Source organism: Anneissia japonica, unplaced genomic scaffold (assembly GCF_011630105.1).
Source record: "Anneissia japonica isolate Jap-2015-1 unplaced genomic scaffold, ASM1163010v1 scaffold287714_len2871179_cov188, whole genome shotgun sequence".
Lineage (NCBI taxonomy): Eukaryota > Metazoa > Echinodermata > Crinoidea > Comatulida > Comatulidae > Anneissia > Anneissia japonica.
This window is the reverse complement of record NW_022755542.1, coordinates 1,844,620-1,867,364: the sequence shown is the minus strand read 5'-3', so window position 1 is coordinate 1,867,364 and position 22,745 is coordinate 1,844,620. Positions and strand designations below refer to the sequence as shown.

The window sequence follows — 22,745 nt, the reverse complement described above, 5'->3', positions numbered from 1 at the left end:
TGTATGTGACTTTTAAGAGATAAAAATAACCTCTTGAACTATTAAAATCTAGTTTACAATTTTCTAGGTAAAGTCCCGAGTGAATACTTTAAATCCTTTCTCATAAATAATGAGTATCAATTAGAAAACGCAATAATGATGCCAGAAAAAATTTAAATCTTTAATAATGAATTATACACAGCACAATCAAGTACTTTTAACCACGTACAGCTACTGTATAACATGTTTTGCCAATTTAACCAATGAGAGATTATAGTGTATTGTTTCTTTAAAAAAAAAAAAAAAAAAAAAAAAAAATATGATAAAAGGGGATAATGTTTAAATAAAAAAGAAATTAACAAAAATATAGAAGGAATAGGATAATAGACAAGGACAGAGAATGAGTAAAAACAAAGAAGCAAAAAGTAGACGGACGGAAAGAAGGAAGAAGGAAAAAGATGAAAATACCCAAGCCAGAGAGGGCAGAAAAGAGGAAATAGGATGGATAAACAAGAAAAAGGAAAAAAGGAAAAGAGCTATGAGAAAAGAGGATAAATAGAAAAATGCAAAAAAAGGAGTTGAATATGAAAGAGAAAGGAAGAAAAAATAGAAAAAGAGAAAACTGCAGAGTAAGGGGAAAGATCTAGAGAAAAGAGAAAAAAAAATAGAAAGATACAAGAAAGGAGACAACAGATGAAAGAGTAAGGATGAAAAAATAGGAAAAGAGAAAAGTGTAGAGTAAGGGTAATGATCTACAGAAAAAAAAATAAAATGGAAGAAGCAAGAAAGCAGACAATAGATGAAAGAGAAAGGGGAAAAATAGGAAAAGCAAAAATTATAGAAGGTAAGGGGCAAGAAAAGAGATGGGGGCGAGAAGCAAGGAAAAAGAAAGGAAAGGAAAAACCAAACAAGTACAATCCTAACAAGAAACATGCCTCATCTTTAAAAACATACAGCCAGATGTTATTTTATGTTCTTGCCAGTTAATGTTGCCTTGGGGACATATGTTTTACTATATTTTTAGTCGTTCCTTCCAGAGAGACCAACAAGATACACATTCCCAGGTAAGCTTTCTAGTCCACAGACTGTAAATCAAACTCACCGAGATGTGGTTGTATATTAGTTGCGTCCATCCGTGCAAGTCTAATAGTCGGTAGAGAGATGCAAGTTTGCACCGCTGAAGCTTCTCTCCTTTTGTGTAGTTGTGGGCATCTACACCTCTTATATCAGCCACTGGAATCACATGATGACTGTATGAACCTATAAATGAACAACATAACATTTATACCGAAAATTTAGAAATACTGTACTATAAAGGTTTAAAGTTTCGTCCACACTATCAAATTTCATGTGACAAATTTGAGAGATGTGCCCATATATAGACATGATGATATCTTATTTCACCCAAATATGGGCATATCACATTTTTGTCACATAAAATTTGAGTGTGGACAGACCTTAAAGTCTTGGAACCCTAACACATTCATTTGCAACACTGAACTGCTCATACAAAAGATAATTTAATTTACCAACTTCCAATGAGGTATACAGGATCAAAATATATTCTTGATTTCCAAACTTTTTACTACAAAAATCCTTAAATTGATAACCAACCAATTTACTGTACATGTATTGGAACAGTGCTTTTATTATGCATAACTTGTACATTGGATATCTTTCATTTAAATTTTTAAATAAAGAATATAAAATGCAGAGCAAAACATTATTATTAATATTATTTAAAAATCAATTATTTAATTTAAATACTTTTCAAGGTTGTTAGGAGTTTGACATGCTTTTAAAAGACAAGATAAAAAAAATGAAATATGAATTTGTGAAAACAAAACAATAATAATAGAACCAAGACACGTTTTTGATTTGTATGTAGTTAGAACTAGGGTTTGTTTCTTCCTAGAACGTAAAGGCTATAAATATGTCGGTCAACCACTGACTCGTAATGTACACTACACAATGATGGATTCAGCCGCATACACAAGCATTTTCAGGACTTGATTGCTTTCAGTCACTGTACTTGATCAAATTTAGCCAATAGAAATAACAAACGACAACCAAATAAAGTGCCTAGAACAACATAAGTTGCTTCTCGCATTACGCATTTGGAAAAACAAAACTTATTAATTTCAAATGACAAAATCCAACTTGGACAATACACTGTGATTAGTTAAAGTGTATTATTTTATTGGCTACGAACGATAAGACTCCATTAGGGTATAGCGATGAGGACAGGAAGTTAGTTGGAATAGGGAAAATATGGTTAGGGGAACAGGTTTCCACTGGGTGTAATTTGGATTTTGGGATATTAAGAAACAATAATAGTGAACTAGAGAAAAGGTTAGTTTATATGCTGCCATAGACTGGGATGTGGTAGATTGATCAAGAGAGTAATTATGTATATTGTTCAATAAAAGTAATGAAATACATTAAACTGATAGATTCTGTAATCATTTTTTGTACACAGGTCTTTATGAAGCATGGTAATCTATTTTTATGTGGGAGAGGTCAAATAATAGTTCCTGTCTGCTACTATATTTCTTGGCTATGATGATGCATCTTTTTACAAATAAGTAAAATTAAACAATAACTATATGATTCATATAATTAATAGCACACATTTCCACTGTAGAAAATGCTCAAAAATTCCTAGTTCATGTGGAAAAAAGATCTTGAATTAAGAGGTGTGACCAATAGTATTAGTAGTGGGGTAATCACACACTGCTGGTAGATTGGGCTGATGATAAGATGTGTAATAATAGTGGATACCTAGGGATTTGCAATACACCAAGGTTCATCATACCAAAGTCGCTTGAAGCATGAAGGTATAATCTACCTAAATGCTTGAAGCAAGGGATTAAGACTCTAATCTAACAACTACACTAGCGATTTATACACCATTTGAAGGGAGTCATTCTAGTGTTTTAGCATCAAGATTGCAAGACAAATACAAGGTCATTGCAACTATTTTATCAAACAAGAACACAGTAAAAATTGGGTTTGCAAAAAGCAAGGCCAAAAACAAAGTTCTGAGTTGGGGGTAGAATTTGATTTCCAGATTCAAGCTTTCCTTTTTTTAAAGTCCAAGGTATAATTTCAATCAAATGCAGCTCCACATCCTCCTACAACAGCAGGCTTACACCTAAGTTAAGAATCCAGGCATGGTATTCCATTCCATCATACTGCAAATAAATCTGATCATGAGTCCACACCACCTACGCCTACAGTATCAGGGAGCTGCTATCACCACCATTAGTTAAGCAGCAATAAACTTTTATTTAAAAAAAATGGCAGCTTCTCAGTGCTTTTATTATGCATAACTTGTACATTGGATATCTTTCATTTAAATTTTTAAATAAAGAATATAAAATGCAGAGCAAAACATTATTATTAATATTATTTAAAAATCAATTATTTAATTTAAATACTTTTCAAGGTTATTAGGAGTTTGACATGTTTTTAAAAGACAAGATAAAAAAAATGAAATATGAATTTGTAAAAACAAAACAATAATAATAGAACCAAGACGTGTTTTTGATTTGTATGTAGTTAGAACTAGGGTTTGTTTCTTCCTAGAACGTAAAGGCTATAAATATGTCGGTCAACCACTGACTCGTAATGTACACTACACAATGATGGATTCAGCGCATACACAAGCATTTTCAGGACTTGATTGCTTTCAGTCACTGTACTTGATCAAATTTAGCCAATAGAAATAACAAACGACAACCAAATAAAGTGCCTAGAACAACATAAGTTGCTTCTCGCATTACGCATTTGGAAAAACAAAACTTATTAATTTCAAATGACAAAATCCAACTTGGACAATACACTGTGATTAGTTAAAGTGTATTATTTTATTGGCTACGAACGATAAGACTCCATTAGGGTATAGCGATGAGGACAGGAAGTTAGTTGGACTAGGGAAAATATGGTATGGGGAACAGGTTTCCACTGGGTGTAATTTGGATTTTGGGATATTAAGAAACAATAATAGTGAACTTGAGAAAAGGTTATGCTGTTGTTTTGAGTTGGGGGTAGAATTTGATTTCCAGATTCAAGCTTTCCTTTTTTTAAAGTCCAAGGTATAATTTCAATCAAATGCAGCTCCACATCCTCCTACAACAGCAGGCTTATACCTAAGTTAAGAATCCAGGCATGGTATTCCATTCCATCATACTGCAAATAAATCTGATCATGAGTCCACATCACCTACGCCTACAGTATCAGGGAGCTGCTATCACCACCATTAGTTGAGCAGCAATAAACTTTTATTTCAAAAAAATGGCAGCTTCCATTTATGGTTGAACGCATTATTTCTCCAACCAATTGCATTTCCATACATTTCTCACTGAAGAATCACCTTTATCTTTCCTATATTTATAGGTATGTTATTATAAATCAACGATTCAGTGGTGGGCTATTCGTAGATGTTTGCGGGAAGGTAACGATACACACCAGAACACCATGTTCAAGATATGTACGTATAAAAAAGATTGTAATATTAGCGAGCGTAAGCAAAACTAGTGAGACAGACAGACATTGTGTTTAAAAAGAGCTGAATTAAGCAATTTCCACAATGTTTTTTTCATAACTTATGGCAAAGACAAGCCAAACGAGTTACTCGTTGCAAATCCTGTTTCAGAGATAATGGCCACAACATGCTGGAATGTCAACATTTTTGAAATCTATTTTATTATACTAAACTAAACTTTATATATCTATTTGTCATGTAATGCTGTTTTTGTTCCTCATTTGTAATGTTAAAACAACAATTTTAACGATTTGGGGTTGGTTTCTGCCTGAGAAATGCTCAAAATCATAAACTTCATAACGAATGTTGGATTTAAATGATTCATTTACCATTTTATAACTCTCATTTCACTGTTTAACCCTGTACTAATAACTAAAAGTCGATTTTTGTGACGAGTGACTGGTTTGGCCTGTCTGCCACATTTAATTGTCAGGTACTACATATAAGCTTGCCCCAATTTGCAGTGAATTTCACAGCCAGCTTTAATTGTACATAGCAGTGTTCGTCCCTGAATGTAAACATTGAATATTGATAACATAGTAAGCAAAGACGAATAAATTATATTAAAAAAAAGGGCATGTTTAAATGTGAACTTTGTTCTTATTTACAGTTAACAAATTCGGAAATAGAAGTTTAGGGCATAGACACTGTGCATTCTGTGTTTAGTGTTTATTTTGGGTTGAATCTAAATTAAAATGAAAGTAAGATAAAAACCATACATTAGGAAATGACTTTAAACCAAGCTTTTGCTTAAATCTATAAACTAAGTAATGGTCTTTCAAAATATAAACAAATTATAGTAAAAAAGAAAAATTACAAAAATAAAAAACAAAAGGTAAAAAAACAATGATCACTCACTTTCTAAAAACTAAGTATTTTATCAATTAAACTGAAAATTAGTAATCCATGCAAAATTTGCAATTTCAAAAGAAAACTTAACCAACCAAGCACCACAGAGTCATTATTGTTAATATTATCTATGCATATTCACAACTCGAGTACTTATTTTATCTCAAATGTCAAATATTCAAACACAAATGCAACATTTTTCCATCATACTGTACATCACGTCTATGGTATTGGATATATGTATTTATTGTAACCGTATAAATCATATCATGGCTTGCTTTATGACAATATCTGAATCATAAGAAAGAAATTCTGAATTGATTGCACTCATCAATCAGAGATACGATGGTGACCACCTTAATATAATTCCATGTATGTTACTATGGTAACATGTGTTGTCCTTATAATGTATGTTGCTGAGGAATGAATATTGCCCTGGTAATATATTTTGCTATACTATATAAGTATTTTTAATTAAGCTTATTTATGTTTACAAAGTAATTTTTGATGTTTAGTGTCACCCTTTTTGTCTTTCTCAATCAATTTTTATCTGTATTCCTTTGTGCAATATTCGATGTTACTAAAAATATAATTTGAGAGTAATTTTTAAGAATAATTCATAAATTAAATTAATAATTAGATTAAATAATAATAATAATAACAATAATAATAATAATAATATATTAATTAAATTATCTCAATGCTTTTATTTTCTCTATTGATATTTATTAATATTGCTTCTTTTTCTAGTTCTGTTTTATATTTTGTATATTCCAATCACTACTATTGTTTTATGATTGCAATAAAGATTTATTGATTTGCTAAGGAAAGTATGTTGAACTAGTAATGCATATTGCTGTGGGAAGTATTTTGTCCAGGTAATGATTGTTGCTCTTGTAATATATGATATTGCAATGCTGTGGGAATGTATACTAACCTTGTAATATATAATGCTATAGGAATTAACATTGCCCTGGTAATGTATGTTGCTATGGTAATGTATATTGCTATGGTAATGTATGTTGCTATCGTAATGTATGTTGCCCAGGTATAGTAATATTTGTAATGAATGTTACCCACATAATATATGTTGCTATATGAATGTTTGCTAACCATGTAATGTATTGTAGGAATGAATGTTGCCCTGGTAATGTATGTTGCTATGGTAATGTATGCTACCTTGGAAATGTATGCTGCTGAGGTATTGAATGTTGCTTTGGGAATGTATGCTACCCTTGTAATGTATGTTGCAGGAATGAACGTTTCACTGGTAATGTATATTGCTATGCTAATGTATGTTGCCTTGGCAATGTTTGTTGGCCTGGTAATATATGTTGCTGTTGTGATGTATGTTGGCCTGGTAATGTATGTTGCTGTTGTGATGTATGTTGGCCTGGTAATGTATGTTGCTGTGGTAATGGTTGTTACCCTTGTAACATAATATGTTGCTATGGGAATGTATGCTAACCTTGTAATGTATACTGTTGCAGGAATAAATGTTGTCCAGGTATATTACTATGGAAATGTATGTTACCCTGGTAATGTATGCTGCTGCAGGAATTGAACATCTTTAATGATTTTTGCATTGTAATGGTTTAATATTTGTATGTTTTTGAGATGCAAATAAATCAAATTATAATCAAATACATAAAAATCCTTCATGTTATTATTTAATTTAACGATAATGGCTAAAGTTACATTTAATTGTTGTAAATGTTGTACGATAGCTTGTTCTTATTATAACTAGTTTACAATTTTCATGCCTGTTTCAACAAGAATTTACTTGTATTTGAATGTGCCAATAAAGACTATTTATATTTGCTAGGTTTTTTTCCAAGGACTGCCAATTAACAGCAGGACAATAGATGTGTATTTTATGTTCCTGGCATTTTAGAATCACAAGGCTGTGTACAGCACATCCTAAAAGAAAGGTAAAACCATTGTAACATAACACAATAGTATGCTGGGTGTCCAAACTAAAGTAACCATGCATCTTCAAACTAAGTAACAAAAGACACATTTTGGAGAAACATGTGAAGATTAATACTGAATTGTAGCCTCAATAAGTGAGCTAAATCCAGGAAAATTCCTAATGAGCTTCAAGCCATACATTGTTCCCTGACAATGGGATTGACTAACTACTAGCTTGTATACTATTTTCGTACTCAACCCTCGTTAGAATGAAGTGCAAACATTTAAGCACATAATGGATGACCTTCGCCAGACGCAGTAGCTTGAGTTACATTATGACTTAAATTGCAATGTGTAATTATGTTGTTTTCTAATAAGGATGCCTGCAGAATTACAAGATGTGAGATGACTGCAAATAATATGTTTTCATCCAGGGACCTCCACACACGAATAAGCAACTCCAATCCAAATGATCAATTAATTAAAATAGCCGTTGAACTGTAAATTTATCTCAAGATTCACCATAACTAGTATTCTTATTAATTAATCCTATAATTGTTATAGTAATATAGTAAGGAATTAAAAAGGACCAGGTTTTAAAATAAATGTTATGCCACAAGGAATATTAATGCATTACATCATAGGCCTACTATTCACTATAATTAGTATTCTTATTAATCCGATAAATTGTGTTAATTATATTGTATTATTATATAAGAATTTAATAAAGACCAGTTTAGAATAAATTTATTTAATAAATTTATTAATTACATTCATGGCACGAGGAACATTAATGCATAACATTAAACAATTAAACAAGGACCTATTATATAGGCCTACTACTGTATTGTTTTAATCAATTATTGTTGACTAAAGTCAAACTATGAATGCTAATAAATCCTTGAAACCTAATGAAGAAAGTTTAGTGACTGTCGCTATGATCTGATAGATACTGTACACTCATGAACATCTCAAGTGACTATAAAGCAACAAGCACTAATGTTATGGACAATATCCCCTAGGCAAAATACTCCACCAATTTGTTGTACCCATGCATGACTCATGTTACAACTTGACCTGACCAGGGCAATAATATGGTATGATGTCATCAACAAATTATGCCAACTACAAACATGGCCATTCTATAAATAAACATGTTTTATTAATAGTGAACAGGATTAAATAAATAAAAACAAGAATTAGGCCTGTCAGGAAAAATTTGGTCCGGTCCGTAGTCCACATAAGCCAAAATCAGTCCGGCGTCTATTTAGTGGTTATAACTTGTATTTTTATAACGTTGTTCATATTTTATTTAATCAAATGATAGATGAATTCTTATCTTTCATTATATATTATTGTTTTCTTTCATCTTGTGTGAAATCATAGGTGAAATTTAGTAAAGCTTCGCACCCAGTAAACCCTTTAGTGTAAAAGTATGAAAAGAAGTTAAACGATGTCATCTTAAATCGTGTTGGTCCGCTTTAGTTTATTTTTTTACCTTTTTTTGTTTTGATTGTGTGTGCTCAACTTAACGCTGCGACGAAGTACATGCATTCAATTCGAAGAATTCTGACCCCTTTATTTCATATATATTAGAATATGTATTGTAATATCCCACAAATAATCCGGAATATAATGACTAATAAATGACTAATAAATCAGTCTTGTGTTTCATTTTAGGCCAAAACCCAGGCCAACCACGGCTGCCGAAAATGATGCATGCTGAGTGTATCGATCGCCTAGGCCTAGGAAATGCATTATCAGGTGGGTTTGATAAGACACGTCCTCAAAAGCTTAATACTAATCATTCTGTCACTGCCAAAGACTTTGAAAATGTGGGAGAAACATAAATTACTTTCCTCCATTCCACGAGAGAAACAATCATACCCTACGAGCAGCAGACGAGTTACAAATGAAGTGGACCAATTTTAGTAGTCCGACGGACCGAATTTTGCCCGGACCAATTTTGGCGTGACAGGCCCTATAAAAAAAATTTCAATTCATTTTAGATAAGACAACAGCAAAAAAACAACCCCACAAATTACATATAACTTCAAAATTAAGGACAGTTCATTCTTTTATCAAATCTTAAGTCATGAGTTTATTAGACCAAATGAAAATGGCTATAACTTGGTGGGTAAGATGTTCATACAAGGGTCTTGGGTTCAAATCCTTGGACATCAGTTTTAGGACCCAAAACACAACTCAACTCCCAAAGCCTCATGAATTATAAAAATACATCCTTCAGATTTTTTTGAAAAGAAAATGAGGCTGTCTATTGCCTAATGTCTGTTTGGATTCCTACAGGATTATATGGCTGTTTCAGCATGTGAAAGTAAACAAAAAAAAAAAGGATTCAACTAATAGTAGGTTATAGTAAACCTTTAAAATTTAATCAACCTACCATAAGTAAAATAATAGAATGCTAAGACAAATGTTGATCACATTTTCTTCATTTCTTATCTTTTTTTTTTTGCTGGTATCTTATCAGGCTGACTTTTAGGTATTTTTTATGATCTCTTGGCCACCTCATCACTTTACTGACAACTTGCTGTATCCATTACTGTTATATTAGACCTAAATTACTATTCCCGAAAGGATCAGTAATGGTACAAACTAAATCCATTAACAACCACCCACATAATGCAATTCAGACCAAGAATTTTTATTTAATCAGGTAGAAAAAAAAATACAAAGAACAAATGGTAGGTCAACAAGTGTGGCTGCAGAAATTTCCTGACAAGCTCCAACAAAATCTGATAAGGTTTCAACGTCTGTTAGCTCTTATTGCAAGCGGAATACACTACAGGGAGATGGAAAAACTGCATTACCATCCATGCCCCTGTTGGTAGCTGCTAACAGTAGCTCCTTTATGTATTCATAACATGGCCTACACCCTTATTATTGGTTCCTATGCTGTGTAAAGCATCATTGCGTCAGTGTGTCTGAACACCGACGTCATCAATTTTGTCTAAAGTCTGTAAACAAGCCAACTTGAATTTCCAAAAACTTGTTGGTTATTGGATTGGATTGGATTTATGGTGGTGATTGGGCAGTGCACCGGGAGACAATCCCCTATTTGGATAAAAATTTAAGCAATACACAAGAACTTTACTCCTCTCCATCTAAGACTCGGTATAACCTAGGGTTATATAGTACAGTGGATTATTGAATGACTATTGGATAGAAATCAGACCTTGCCTGACCTATTCAAATGATAATTGGACTCTAGGGAATACACCAAAAATGCAACTACTATCGCTTTAGATTGGAGGACATTAAAAATTCCCCAATAGTTCTACGTGAATTAAGAATTAAAAAAACATATTTTGAGCTTAAAAAAGTCCTGGATCCATTTCGTTTGTTTCCTTATTCTATTTACATCATTACAAATAGTGTATTATAGTTTACCGAAAGGGCTGCATAGGAACACCAGCCCTCACAGAAGTCTGACTATTAGAACAGATAGTTCTAAAAGTCAGAAATGTAAACTAGCAGTAGCTTGGCAGGGTTCCCCCAGATGAGAATGCTTCACCAATAATGTGTCATTTAAAAGACCTACCTGCTCCTGCTCTTGATCCAGATGACTGGTTAAAACGTGAATGCGGCAGGATTAGATCTGTTATCTGTTGTAGCGCTAACAAGCTTGCTGGATGTGGGCCAGTCTGATAAAAGAAAAAGTCAGTTTTTATAACAAAAAAATATATCGATAATTCAAATAAAATGAAGATACTGTATGAGGATCAAGCTGAATGAACTCATCCATCAATCTTATCACTAAAAACAATTTACAAAGTGAATATGAATTCAATATATAAAATATGAGATAACAGTTGTAAATACAAAAAGAAAGGTAATACTCATACCAGAAAATAGAAACAAAAACAAAATTCTCTAATATAAAATGTCATATAAAGAATACAGACAATTTGTGATAGAGAAAATAATGTAATTTAAAATCTCTTCTTCCACATAAAAAAAAAGAAATTCCACAAATTATTTCTAAAGTTTTCATTTAAACTTCTTGATCTCCTTTCTTCAGTTTATCCACCTTATATACAGAGAACAGAATTAAGAAAATAAAATTCATTTAGTTATAAATATAACATTTTTAAAAACATTTCCTCAATCTTTACAAATTGGAATAATCCGATAGTGTCATAACAAGCTCTAAAATGTAGGATGAAAAACGACATAATATAAAAAATGAGAAGTTACATTCTTTAGATTTACTGTCTAGGTCATATGACTGAAACAATCTATAAGTTGAGCAAATGAATGAACTTTAACCAGTTAACGAAAAACATCTCATAAATCAATGTATTAATATTATGACAATTCATCTTTTTGCATGCTATAAACGATACAGATAAACTACAGTATGTGCTACTAGTAGTGCAAATATTACATGTTATCAAATTCTTTATCATATTCATTTTGCAAGCCATCCTTTAGGAATCTGTAAATCTATGTACTACTATTATAATATCACATAATCCTTCAGTCTATTTCAGGCAAGATGAATGGCAGGGTCGCTTGTAGTCTCCAGCAATAATACCGACGATGGTCCGAATGGTTCTAGTGATTTAACAAGTCTTCTCAGATATTAGGACTATAAACCATAGGCCCAGTGTGCACAATTAGCTAATGTGCACTTTAAAGAACCCAGAACGTCTTTCGAGATGAGTAGGAGGTTACCCTGGTGTACTGGTTCATACATTCCCCTGTTGCCTTGTGGTTATGAATCCTAATCCTACCAGTGTGAACCCCTATGCTGGGGTTGTTGGATAGTCAGTAATTAGATAAAACTAGAGCAGTCACTCCATAGAGTGTATACCTCCACTCTGAGCCTGAATAACAATACACAGGCCGTGTATATTGGGTAAAACTGCAGCATACCCTCAATGTATTAATGGACAAAAATTGCTACAAATTACATGAACACATGCTGGTAAATGATCGATTGCAATTATGATGATTATAATAATGAAAATGGAAGAAGGACATAATATTGTTAATAAAAGTCAATGAATAAAAAGGTACTAATAATAATCATTATGAACAAAACTAAAATAATAAATTTAAGAATAATCTATTATGAAGAATAATAATAATGGTAATGAGGAAAATCATAAAATAACATTAATATCATTGTGTTGAAAAATAAGCTTACAGTATAATCTAAGACTACAGTATCATACAAATATTTCTATAGAAAGAATGAATGATAACAGGATCTTGGCTACTCCGTATGGTTTTACATATTATGAAACATAGCAATACAGCCACTGTATTCTATTGATCTGTGCATAATAGAAGATTTTATGTGTCTCACTATCAAAATCCTCAGATCATAAGATAATACTGTATCAACAATATGGCTACACAGAAATGCCCATGATGTACAGCCAAACAATACAAACATTAAACTAACTAGCCGATGAATACACAAATATAACAAGAGTAGCAAAGTATAATATTTAAGACATGAACATAAAAAAGCAAACCAATTACATAAAGGGCTCATAGCCTTATGCAATAAAAATTTAAAAATTGCACAAAAACAGAGAAATTCAACAAAACTAATTTAAAAATATTTAAAATGATGTTCTGGGTGAAATGAAAAATAATGTGGTAAAATCGGGGAAACCCCTAATCTATTGCAACTAAAACAATTTCATAAAAGGATAAACATAAGTTATCTTCCAATAATACACATAAGAAAGGTTTCACTAGAACTAAAAAAATCCAATATTGAAAGTTTTACATTACACAGTATATCTTTAAAGTATAAAAAAATAGGTTAAGATAAACAAAAAAATAAATAAATAAATAAATAAAAGTGATGACAAAATGAATAAAAACATACCATAACAAAATTTTCCACCAAACTCTTAAACAAATATTGTATTTCAGATTTATATCTTTATCATGACTTCACAATTCAAGTCAAGAATTAAAACGAAATACTATTGAGTATTTATTACCATTTTGCATAAATGTTGATGCCGGTGGGGGTTTAATGGAATTTTGCTCTGAATTATAAGCACTGGAAGGTATCAAGGATATAAAACACATCCAGATTCTACTTCAGCATATGCTGTACATTATATACTTAAATATATTCTGTTGATCTATTTAGAATAATGCAAGCCAAAAGAACCATATTCATAAGACTTCTCTATTCACAATAAAAATGATTACTTACAATTAATTAGTCATTTAGTAAATATCTAAGTTAATCCCTAATATGAAAACAAATTTTCCTGAATGCATACAATTCTGAATAACATGGCTTTTTCAGGGCAATGGCTTTGGGTGTCCTTGTGTTTTCTTTTGCCAAGTAATTGTGTTAAGTTGGTATTAAGGATTGTGTAGGATCTCATCAGGCATGATGTGAGGTAATCTCCAATCCTATTCATTTGAAATCACTCATGAAATCAACTGTGGAAAAGGGCAGCTATTACTTTGTTTATTCACAACATACAATTACTCCACCTATAATATTTATATGGGTTTTGTTTATATGAGACAGAAGTAAGGTAAAGGCATTCATTTATATATTACCGTGCCAGCGTCATTATGCGCTCTCAGCAGACAAAACAGCTAACTAGCTACCGACGTACAGGGTCCCACGATGTCAGGTCCCATGATGTCGAGTCCAACCAGTAGGGCACAAATGGGCAGAGTGTGGCTCACAGGCCGCATGTGACCAGACAGCAATTTTTTTGCGGCCCGCGAAAATGAATTAAAAACCCTATGTGTGCAGCCCACCAAGCAACATTGGCTAGAAAACACTGATTTTTATGGCCCGACAAAGATCATATATAAAAAGTAATATTAAAACTGAGAATAAAGTGGTGTAAAAGCAGTGCTTGGAGGTTTTAGAAGCTCATGGAAACATCATGATCAAAGGTTAAGTGTGGCCCTCCGTGATTTAATTCTTTCTTAATTTTCCCCCGCCCCCTATCTCCCGGTAAAAACCAGCTCCTGGCCTTGTGAAGTGGATACAATGAGTCCGATCCAAGTTTCATTTTATTGCACAGATACAGATAATCAAATATTATCATGGAACATAAAGAAAAATGAGGCTAAGAGTTGTGCTCATACCTAAGGCCTCTACTCTCGACAAACATAATAAAGTTTAATTGAAAAAAATAAAATTTTTAAGGAATTTAAACTTGCTGGCACCATCCCCCCCCCCAATCTGCTATCCAATGCGCATTAATGAACCAGACACCATAAATTATGTTGAATTTAATGTACACATTAATGTAAACATTTGAATTCTGATGAATTTTAAAATGATAAACATTTAGTTTTACAGTAACTGTTTATTTGTGTTTTGAACATTTAAGATATAAGTAACTGTGAATAAACAGTAGGCCTACTTGAATATTACTCAGACAATTGAATTAGCTGATTAATTATTTGGCTAAATGATTGACTGATTAACTGACAGATTTTTTGACTGACAGATAAATACAATCATAGCATCACTGTCATCAAGCATGTTATTCTATTTCTATCTTTAGACTCTGTATAGTCATTAATTTTCACACTACATTACTTTTTTTTTTTAGCATTATGTAATCACTAAATTTACATAGAAATATTTATACGGAACTATAAACTAAATTGTTTATCATTAACAAACTCGAAATTTATGTAACCTTGGCAAATCCCTGAAATACCCATCAATCCTAGAATATTTCCCGAGGGATGACTGACATCCATTCAATATGGAATACGCCTCTATTCCATTGTTATTCCATTCATACTGAATGGGAAGCCCATAACCCAGACTACTCTATGTCCAATTATGTCCTACATAACAGCATGGGGCTATGTTAAACAGACAGGCCTACATACTCTAAGAGGGTATGCGTGAGAAGCATTTGTGATCATCTGTGTTAACACTACTCCTTGGCACAAGCATTTTAAGCCTCAAGAGATGTTCAGAACCCAAGTTTTGGCATTTGACATCATCTTTGGGTTTCAACCAAAAACGTAGCAAGTTCAGGTGCATTTTGAATTAATGTCTAAGAGAAGAATTGGTTGAATATTAACAAAACAAAATACATATTCTTTACAAGGTAAAGAAAATATATCATCTACACACACTAATATACCATTACCAGCAACAGTAAGTTCTAACAGTACTAATAGTATACTGTAGTATAACAACGAAGTTTTGAATTTATATCTGTGACAAACTAATACAATTTGAGAATGGTACCAGATACATAACTGGATGATAAGGAAAAAAAAAAAAAAATTGTTTGCCCTCCTCACTCGCCCCTAACTCAGTGGAAAAAATAGGGGCGGAAAAAAAAAAAAACTTAAAAAAATTTTTTTTTAGCTTTTTTACAAATATAAAACAATGTGAGTGAATTTATCTTTATTTTTTTTGTCTAAAGTTGTTCTCTAATGTTAGATATTACCCTTCTAGGCCTCTGTGGATTATTTTTATTTATTCCATCTGATGAGTATCTTAAAAAAAAAAACTTTTTTCACCCGCCCCATTTTATCATTAATAAAAAAAAAGGGCGGACAAACAATTTATTTTTTAGGCCTAATGATACTCATTATGTCAAAATGATGATTATGTTAATGAAAAGAATAGTGGAATTGTGAGAAAAGGAAAAAACAAGGTGTTTCCATATGTTGATATGATAATGTAATTACTATCTTAATTAAGTAGGTTTACAGCTGAAAATATTTGAATAATAACATGCTTCATTATACTGATTCCCTGGAGACATGCACATGTCATAATAACCTATACAAGTCACTAGTTACACAGAAATATAATATAAATCAACTGATATAAGAGCGAGTCAAATAGTCAGCAAGACAATCTTTCAAACTTGAGCAATGCACTATTACACAAATCTTACGTATGAGGTAAAATCATCATTAGCTAAGAATTAATTGCACCACTTTTGAAAGAGATGCCATTGTGAATACATGTCCATGTTTAAGACCTCAACTCTTAGTGGAAGAAAAGAATATTTTGCGACAATGTATAGACTATAGACTTAAGACTTGGTCGTTTGATAATCTGAGACCGAACAAGTGAATTCTATTGAATGAGGCACCCAGTAAATTAACCTGAATTTAGTGGTGTAGTGCCTAACACAGAGTAGAGTAGTTGAGGCGTGATCAATATTTTTCATACTATCTACATCTAGAATGGCGAGTTGAGGCATAAGGTAGTCTAAGCTTATAGCAGTTTAGCATCTTCACAAATTGATATAGAAGCATTGAATTTATGTCCAACCAATTAGAAGAATAGCACCACAAAAGCACCCTTGAAATAACACAAATCCATTTTGCTTTGGAAATAGTACCCTGAGGTTATGCACCCTGTGCCTCCCAGTCATTCTAATTATGTTTAGTTTTTGCTCCAATAACTTCATAGAACTTGTTTTTTAAGTTCAGTGCAATGTTTGAATATCAAGTTCCAAAGGCTAAGAATACCTTTTATCCGCCTCATATTTTTCTTTTTCCTTTATTTTTTTTTAACTTCTGGGAGGTGTCTAGATCTGGAAATGTTTAACCAGGATTAAGACATGGATGCTTGTTAATAATATATTGTATACTTTTTTATATTGAACCTCATCAAGGATTTTATTCCAGGACCTTAAATGAGACCGTATGCAGCGCCTTGGTTTAGACCCCCTTGTCAGATTTGTTGGGATTTCTGGAGGCACCACTGTTTTGGATTCAGACTATTTTAAAAAAGAAGATAAATTAAAGAACTGATCTACAGAGTGCCACAAATTGGTAGATGTGACTTAAGAAGTCCTATGTGTCTTGGTTTCAAATCTTGGAATATTCATTAATTGTTTTTCTTACTAAAAATAACTCCACTGACGTGCTAAGCCTCATACTGAGCCTTAATGATAACCTACAAAAAAATAACCTTTATTCTATAAGTTGTGGGTTACTCACAGTGTGATAAAAATTAAACCAAAATTGTTATATTAGATTTTGAAAAGTACTGTATGAAAATCTACTTAAAATGACCATTAACTATTCATAACATGTCTACAAGCAGAGGTTGTCAGTCCTACATCTTTTGATTAGTTATCTCTTGATGAGTGTCTCTAGATTAGAATCTCTTGATTACCATATGGTGTTGGATTATATACTAAGTTAAATTTACTGATGAGAATTCAGCACAATAATTTGTGTCAGTGCTCTCTCATCATTCAAGAGTATTTTGTTTCACAGATAATGACGATAAAGCCTCGCCAATATGCGCTATAAACCACAAATATTATTATTATTCTTATTATTATAAAAAAACATTATATAATACAAATTAAATCTCTAGGTATTATTGATTAGATATAATAACTTTAAGTTTAACTTATCAATATTACTATAAACTTTGTGAAACTTATTTTTGAACTGTTATGTTTTTCTGATAAATACTTTGTACATAAACCTAATCTCATTGCTACCTATCAATTTCTTACTTGAGTTACATAATTAATAATTATAATTGAATATTAAAAATATGAATATGAATTATGAATAAAAACGTAAGAAAATATATTGACATGGTTAAAGACATGCATCATAATTTAAAAAAAAAAAGATTTTAGAAATAACTAAATTTTTTTATTAGCAATAATAAATAGAAAGTCATTCAAGAGCTTTGATGAATGGCTGGAAAGTTCATCCTATGTTGACGACAGATAGGATAACCTGATAATGACATTAATATAGTGGAGAAGACACCATGAAGATGATACTAACAGCCATTACAACAGTGGCAGTAATGACACGATGGAATTAACAAGGGATTTGTACAACATTGTTGACGCAAATGGTGTTGAAAGAACTCATGAATAATAAATCAAAGTTGCATCAAGCTAATAACTAGTGAACGTTAAATAATTTGAATGCATTTTTTTTTCCAGAATCGTGAATTTAGTTATATTCTATAGTAGGTATTTTGTGTGACTGGCTCCCTCTATAGCCTCCAGGTATTCAGTATGTTTAATGATATGAAGTTATGAATTATGCATGTCTTTCCAAACATAAATTGTCCTAGAATTAGAGCACTTTATATTCTATTTGTTTACTGTCCACAAAAAATAATAAAACAGGTCCACTTTATATTATATTAAATATTATTTCAGATGTGTAATAATGCTAAAATACTTCTTGTGCTTCACAAAATAAACCATAATATATGTCTACTTTACTGTAATATAAATGAAGAGAACCATCTATCATAAAATATTTGAAAGTGGGAAATGCATTGAGAGATAATCAGTAGCAAACCCAGTTTTACTAGGCCTATGGGCACATTTTCATTGTCACCACACTTGATCAAGGGAATTGGACTGTGGATAACACCAACAAGATTATAATTAGACTATTTTTACAGCATGACTGTTTTTATTTTAATCTATATGCAAAATCTTCTACAAAAGCAATCTGGGACTAATAGGTGCTTGAATTAAGTTCTATAATTAATAAATACAGCTAAGTGGGTCATCAAGATTGAGTTCAGTCAGACATTTGTTATAGGATATAATTACTAACAGACAAAACCACTGACAGATGAAAAAAACAGACTATTATAATAGGGAATTGGATATTTAATAATAATAATAATAATAATAACAATAACAATAATAATAATAATAATAATAATAATAATAATAAATTCATTACAATTGATTCAAGCTTAAAATAACAGGGTTTTTAAAAAAATTTATTTATTTTAGTTTATAATTTGAACTCTTCCAGTAGAAGATAATAATGCTCATGTATAGGAACACACCATGCATTTGTTTTCAATAGCAATGCTACTGTATTTCCCAGGGATTTACGATTTCTATAATTCCAAGAATTACCTTCCATAGGGACTTGGGTCAACACACAAATTTATTTGGCTTTCATATGACTGTGGCAGCGATGAGCCTTAGCTCACCTAAGCGTTACATGCCACACTCCCACAAACCTAATAATAATATTGCTCCCGTAATGTGCCAGCCTTCTCTGTTGACGACAGACCTGATTAATTATACAGCGTTAGTATGAATTCATTCATTGCTGTATTGATCTGAAAGGAAGCTACCATACACATACTATAGCTGCTAGCCAAGGCTGTGAATTTGAAGGGTTTTTGTCACCTGTCCTGCTTGCTTTACAAATTGATACTACATTTAATCTGATCATCGCAGAGGTTATTAAAGAAATGTATTTAATAAATAGTAAAACTATGCACAATGCAATCAGCTTGACTAATTTATTTTAACCTTATAGCTGCATAGGTCCAAGGAATGAAGCAAGCAAAAGTAAACTATTCTTAGTATTAATGTTATTTGTGCCTATAGATCAAATATGAATGAACAGAGAAATTAAATATTTTGTTGTGGGTGTATTATTTTAGGTTGTCATAATTCAAATGATGACATGATTCAATCTAGATGCAAATGATTGCACAGCACTAAAATAATATCACGTTTACTCCTACAAGAAATAGTACTTATATCAATTTGAGAATTTTTCTTGACAAAACAAAAATGCTGATAAAAAAAGACATTTTAAAAGGTTGCAATGCTGCAGAAAAAAAACCAATCAATTTCTTTTCTTTGTACATTGGCAATCGATGTACCATAGGTGAATGTCAATGATGCAACCTATATTGTCCAACCAATAGGCTCATTATAAAGCTCATATTCATTGTATCTGCTACATTCAGGCTAAGCCAGCAGAAATTGTCTTGTCAACAACACAAGCTAAACCTAACATACAATATTACAAACATTATAATTCGAGTTGGAACACCACCAATAAAAGAATCCTATTATCTATCCAAAATTGTAGTTGAAATTTATTTCTTAGCTATAGGTAAGACAATTCTGTTCTAAGCAAAAATTCTATGATAAGAGTATGGTAATATTTGATACTACTATATTATAGCAGAATAAAAATGTTTAATGGTAATTAATAAAAAAAAAAAAAAGCTACAAAAACAAAGTAATCAATTATAATTATGATAGGCACCTTAGAAAATGTATGTATTTTTCCCTATACTCCTATCCATACCAAAAATAACAGGCTTCAATCTACCTCAAACTTTCTAATGTGTTGAAATACTTACAAGAGCAATCAAGACTAATATGTAAAAACTGATCAAATAAAAACAAAACAAAAAACCCATCCTGAGCATTTTTTTTTTAAAGTCGGTGATTATAACCATTTTTCCTGGGCCTTAATATACTAAGTATTGAATTGCGATAAATCTGTATATATCACTTAAGACTGAACAAATATGGCAATTAGCATATCAATCAATGTGTCAGGTTGATTGCATAATTATACCATTCTTAATTACCTGATGACTAAAGAACAATATACCTTCACCATGGCTTTGTTTATTAGTACACATGGTTACAGAATCAATTCTCTCCAACTAAAATACAATATGTTGAAACCAATGTCCTAGAAACATTTCTATTATCATCTAAACAAAGCTATTTTCTGCCTCATCAAGAAGGTGAGACTGCAAATATGCCGCACATAGATAATGATTTACTTACATTCAAATTATATAAGTTTGTTTTTGAATAGCGTAAATGCTGCTACGAAAGGTTTTTATTTAACCTGCCACCATGAAATATACTGACAAAAATATAGCAAATTATTACTATACTAAACAATAATTTGTTCAAAATATGTAGATAATATTCTAAGATAATGAATAAAATACGTTCAACCTATGTACCTGTATTACAGAAACACAAATTTGAAATAAATGATGTCTTATAGCATAAACATTAATTTAATTATATTATTACTTAATAGTTTAGTATTAAACAGATTTTTATAATGATTTAATTGTATTTTGTGACTTTCCTACATTAACTATCATTAATGTTGCTATGGTAATATTTTATGCTTGAGTGATTCTATCAGTTCAAATTTACTAGACGATTATTATTAAATGAAGAGAGATATTACTGCTGTAGAGACTTTAAGTTCAGAATAATATACGATGTTAGGGGCAAAGCAGATTGGCGGTTAATTCTTGCCTTGCAGTCCTAAGATCCCCAGTTTAACAGGTTTAAAAGATTAGAATAAATAAAATTCATAATTAGTATTTAATTTAGACATAAGGAGGTATGAAAATAATATCAACCCTTGACAAACATATTTGAATAAATAAGACAAGTAAATATAAATATAATAATAAACAATTAAATAACATACAATAACAAGATATAGTATAATTAGCAATAAAAAAATATCACAATCAAAATAAAATATCTAATATTATAAATAAACAGACCAACATTAATAATCATAATTCTGATAACCAAATTAAATTGTTATTTATATTATATGATAAATAACAGGAATAAAATATAATTTAAATAATTAAAAATTTATCTTAAACAAAGCAAACAAAAATATAAATTGCAATTAATTCAGTTTTTGTTATAAAAACTATATGATTTACCTTTGCATGTGCAGCCTATAATCATGGATAAAAAAATAAAAATAAACTTTATCATTACATGTCCACTTTTGATTTAATTCAACATTTAGTGTACACCAATGACTGTATTCCAAATTGTATTTTTTTTTAATTTGTGATAATTTATATATAATACATAAATCACTAACTTATATATACTCTTATTGCAAGAATAACATTTATTGTTTTGAAATAATTTTAAAAAATTATTATTATTTATAAATTATTTATTTATTAATTACAATAGTATATTATGTTTGATGAAGGCTAATTGGTATAGTGGATTATGGATTTTTTTTCAATATGTAATAATAATTTATATAATTTCATCTATATAAAATATATAAATTATTTTTTAATATAAATCTTACTTATATAAAAGATTAATATTTATTGCTTTGAAATAATTCTATAATAGATAACAATAATTTATTATGTTTGACGAAGGCTAACAGTAACTGGTGGTATGGATTTAAACTGGGAGTTCTTAATAAGTGTTAACAATTTCCAACAGTCATGCTTAGATCTAATCTTAGGTAACAGAGTGTGAACCAGTTTGAGTATTGTTGTTAAGTAGTTATACCCTCCTTGATTTAAATCCCTAATTTATGTCAATAAATACAAGTTTATTTTTCATGTTAAAAAAAACCTAGAATTAAAAATTATGTATCTATTAATGTCAGTTAAGCAATATCAAAGATAATTCACTATGGATCATGATGAATGTTCAGCGATATCGAATAATAACTAATAAATTCCCATCCACAACTGATACTTGTAAATATAAAAAAAACACCCACTCGTATTCAACCCTTTTTTCTTTAAAAGTTGAAGAAATCTAGGGCACATTTAAGGGAAACAAAATCTGGGAAACATATTTTTGTTCATTTATAATATCAATGAGTATTAAGCTCCCCTGCCATTATTGCTCAATTAAAAATATGAATCATA

The 22,745-nt window shown here is 30.9% G+C and overlaps 1 protein-coding gene across 5 annotated transcripts in view; it reads right to left on the bottom strand.

Moving 5' to 3' along the window:
• LOC117123618 (alpha-adducin-like) overlaps window positions 1-22,745 on the bottom strand; it is a 74,888-nt gene that overhangs the window by 30,535 nt on the left and 21,608 nt on the right. For all 5 annotated transcript variants that reach the window (XM_033269615.1, XM_033269618.1, XM_033269617.1 and 2 more), the window contains 2 exons: window positions 10,848-10,950; window positions 1,082-1,239 (listed from right to left, as the gene is read on the bottom strand). In XM_033269615.1, the coding sequence (XP_033125506.1) occupies window positions 1,082-1,239; window positions 10,848-10,950 (261 nt within the window). The remainder of the gene's footprint in view (window positions 1-1,081; window positions 1,240-10,847; window positions 10,951-22,745) is intronic.